The sequence below is a fragment of the Trichosurus vulpecula genome, chromosome 6, assembly GCF_011100635.1.
Source record: "Trichosurus vulpecula isolate mTriVul1 chromosome 6, mTriVul1.pri, whole genome shotgun sequence".
In the NCBI taxonomy this organism is placed as follows: Eukaryota; Metazoa; Chordata; class Mammalia; order Diprotodontia; family Phalangeridae; genus Trichosurus; species Trichosurus vulpecula.
In genome coordinates, this window is record NC_050578.1 from 118,985,637 (window position 1) to 118,988,664 (window position 3,028).

The window sequence follows — 3,028 nt, forward strand, 5'->3', positions numbered from 1 at the left end:
GTACAGTGGTATAGGGGATTTCCTCATGAAGAGTTCCCTATCCTATGGAAATCTCTGGTATAAAACACTACTTCCTTCCTCTCTACCTCCCCAAAAATATTTTATATATCTTCTCCTTTTCAAAGCATATACTTCAATAAAAACCAGTCATGGCTTCCATTTCCTCACATTTGGATCACTTCTCAATGACTTGTAGTCTGCAATACAATCTACCATATCCTTCCACTGAAACCGTTCTAAATTTACCAATAATCGCTGAAATTCTAAATCCAATGGACTACTATCAGACCCCAATACTTGCTTCCTTTGTGGCTTTTGAAACCATTTTCCATCTTCTATAGGTTCTGTGACACTGCCCTGTTTTGGTTTTCATCCTACCTGTCCCTTTTCCTTCTCTTTTAGATATTCATCTTTCGCCTATCTATTAAGTGTGGATAACACCGAAAGATCGGCTGTGGCCCTTTTCCCCCTCTCCCTCTATAGTTTCCTCCTTTGTATTCTCATCACCTCCATTGGGTTCATTTAGTACTTCTATGCACATGAGTCCCAAATCTCTTTCTCCAAACATAATCTCTTCCCTGACCTCCAATCTCTCATACTAGTTATTCCAGTCAAGGTTTTCCTTTAACATCTCAGCATCAATATGTTCAAATCAGGCTCATCCTTACCGTAGTTCAGGCATTCTTAAACAAGGGTCCACAGATTCCATAGACTTATTTTGGGGATCTATGAACTTGGTTGAGGAAAGACTAATCTTTATTTTCACTTAACTATAACTAAAATTTAGAATTTCTTCAAATTATGATTTTTTTTTTAACACCAAAATTTTTTATTGTATTAGGTCACTATAGGGGGTGTGGGGCCTTAGGCCCTTACTGCACAGCTTGCTCATTGGTGCCACTTCCAGAGTCTTGAGGCTTCATGACATCTGGCAGTTCTGGAGGGCTGGAGAAAGACTCGATGCGCAAGGTTTCAAATACATCATCGGCTCGAAAGGCCAGCCCCACAGTGGCTGGTGCTTGAGGCCTGGCTGTCTGACTTGTGAAGCCACACTCGCCCAGGGTCTTACTGTCATCCAGCAGCTGGTCATCCTTGTAGAGCCGCTGCTCATCCGGGGGCCTCTTGAGGATGCCTTCCACGATGCACTTCAGCTCGAACACTGTGCTCGACTCCTTCGGGTCTGTGAAGATCGTGGTCTTGTGGCGCCGGATCATCAGGAACACGTCCATCTCGGCGTCTAGCTTCCCTCCCCCCCAATCAACTGCCCCCGAATTATGATTTTAAAAACATGCACATTACCCTAAGAAGGGATCCATTGTCTTCACCAGACTGCCAAAATAATCCAGAACACAAAACAACGTTAACACCTACCTTAGTTGATAGCACCATCATCCTTCCAGTCACCCAACATCAAAGCATTAGTCATCTCTGACTTCAGTCTTCTCTTCTACAATCCACATAGCCAAACAGTTATCAAGTTTTATAGACATTATCTCAATAACATCTCTCAGCTTAATCTCCTTATTACTATTCCAACAACTTCTATCTAATTTAGACCCTCACTATTTTTCCTTTGGACTATTGGAATAACCTCTTACCTTGATTACTTGTTGCTAATCTCTCCTCTCTTCAATCTACCATCCATACAACTGTCTAATATTAATAGCAGAAGGTCTGAGCATATGACCCCTGTCAATGTCAGTCTTCAATGACTCCCTCTTGTATCCAGGAAAAAAATACAAAATCTTCTGGCTGGCACTTGCTCCCCCTCCCAATTCCCAATCTGACTCTATGACTAGGCTTATTTCATATAACTATTTGCTCATTCTTCCTTCTAGTCATGATAGCCTACTACCTATTCCCACTTGCTACATTCCATTTTCTACTTCTATACCTCTGCCCAGTTGGTTCCTCATATTTGAAATACATTCCCGTCTTTACATCCTTTTGATATAAGCCCTAGACCCTTTTAAATCACAACTCAGGTGACGTTAACTACAAGAGTTATGTTTTGATTTGCCCAGTTAGAATTTCACATCTGGAAATTGTTTTTTGGATTTATTGTGTGTGTGTGTGTGTGTGTGTGTGTGTGTGTGTGTGTGCGTGTGTACACAGATAAATTTATCTGTGTACATACTTTCTATGCCCACCAATATAAATTTGGTAGCAGCAGGGATTTTTTTTTAATTCCTAGTCCATACTTTAGTATTTTGCATTTATTAGGTTAATGTGTGTTGAACTGAACAAAATATGTTTGTTGGGTTTTTTTGACATGTACAATCGTATTAAACATATTTCTACATTAGTCTTGTGAAAAAGCAGTTAGAACAAAAGAGAAAACCCATGAGAAAGAAAAAACTAAAACAAAGTGAAAATAGTATGCTTCAATCTGCATTCAGACTCCATGAGTTCTTTAACATGATATAGATAGCATTTTCCTTCAAGTGTCCTTTGTACTTGTGTTGCTGAGAACAGCTGAGTCATTCATAGCTGATGATCAAACAATGCTGCTGATACTGTTTACAGTGTTTCCTGCTTCTGCTCATTTCACTTTGCATCAGTTTATATAGGTCTTTCCAAATGTGAATAGTGTTTTGTAATTGTGTTCGTATGGTTCCTGGGTTTGTCTTGAAAGGCAGACTCTAAAATATTTTATATTGTCTACAGTTTTTTTTTTTAATGGAATTTTTCTTCCTATCTCTTGCTGTTGGGATTGGTTGGTAATATATAGAAATGCTGACAATTAATTTATGTGGGTTTATTTTATATCCTATAACTTTGATAAAGTTGTTAATTCTTTCAAGTAGTTTTTTAGTGTGTTCTCTAGAATTTTCTAAGTATACCATCATTTTATCTGCAAAGAATGATAGTTTTCTTTCCTCATTGGCTAATTCCTTTTATTTCTTCTTCTTCTTCTTCTCTTATTACTAAACCTAATATTGCTAGTGCAATATTGAATAATAATGGTGATAAAGGGCATCCTTGTTTAATTCCTAAATTTACTGGGAGAGCTTCTAGCTTATCCCCA

General features: G+C 38.4%; 1 protein-coding gene across 1 annotated transcript; it reads right to left on the reverse strand.

Annotated features, from left to right (window-relative positions):
* Positions 1-820: 820 nt before the first annotated feature.
* LOC118854369 (elongin-B-like) lies at positions 821-1,255 on the reverse strand. The gene has a single exon (XM_036764732.1). The coding sequence runs from the start codon at positions 1,227-1,229 to the stop codon at positions 873-875; it is 357 nt and encodes a 118-aa protein (XP_036620627.1). The 5' UTR covers positions 1,230-1,255; the 3' UTR covers positions 821-872.
* Between the last annotated feature and the right edge of the window lie 1,773 nt (positions 1,256-3,028).

Excerpts from the sequence above, each read along its gene's own strand:
- LOC118854369 (XM_036764732.1), bottom strand. The coding sequence starts at position 1,229 with ATGGACGTGTTCCTGATGATCCGGCGCCACAAGACCACGATCTTCACA.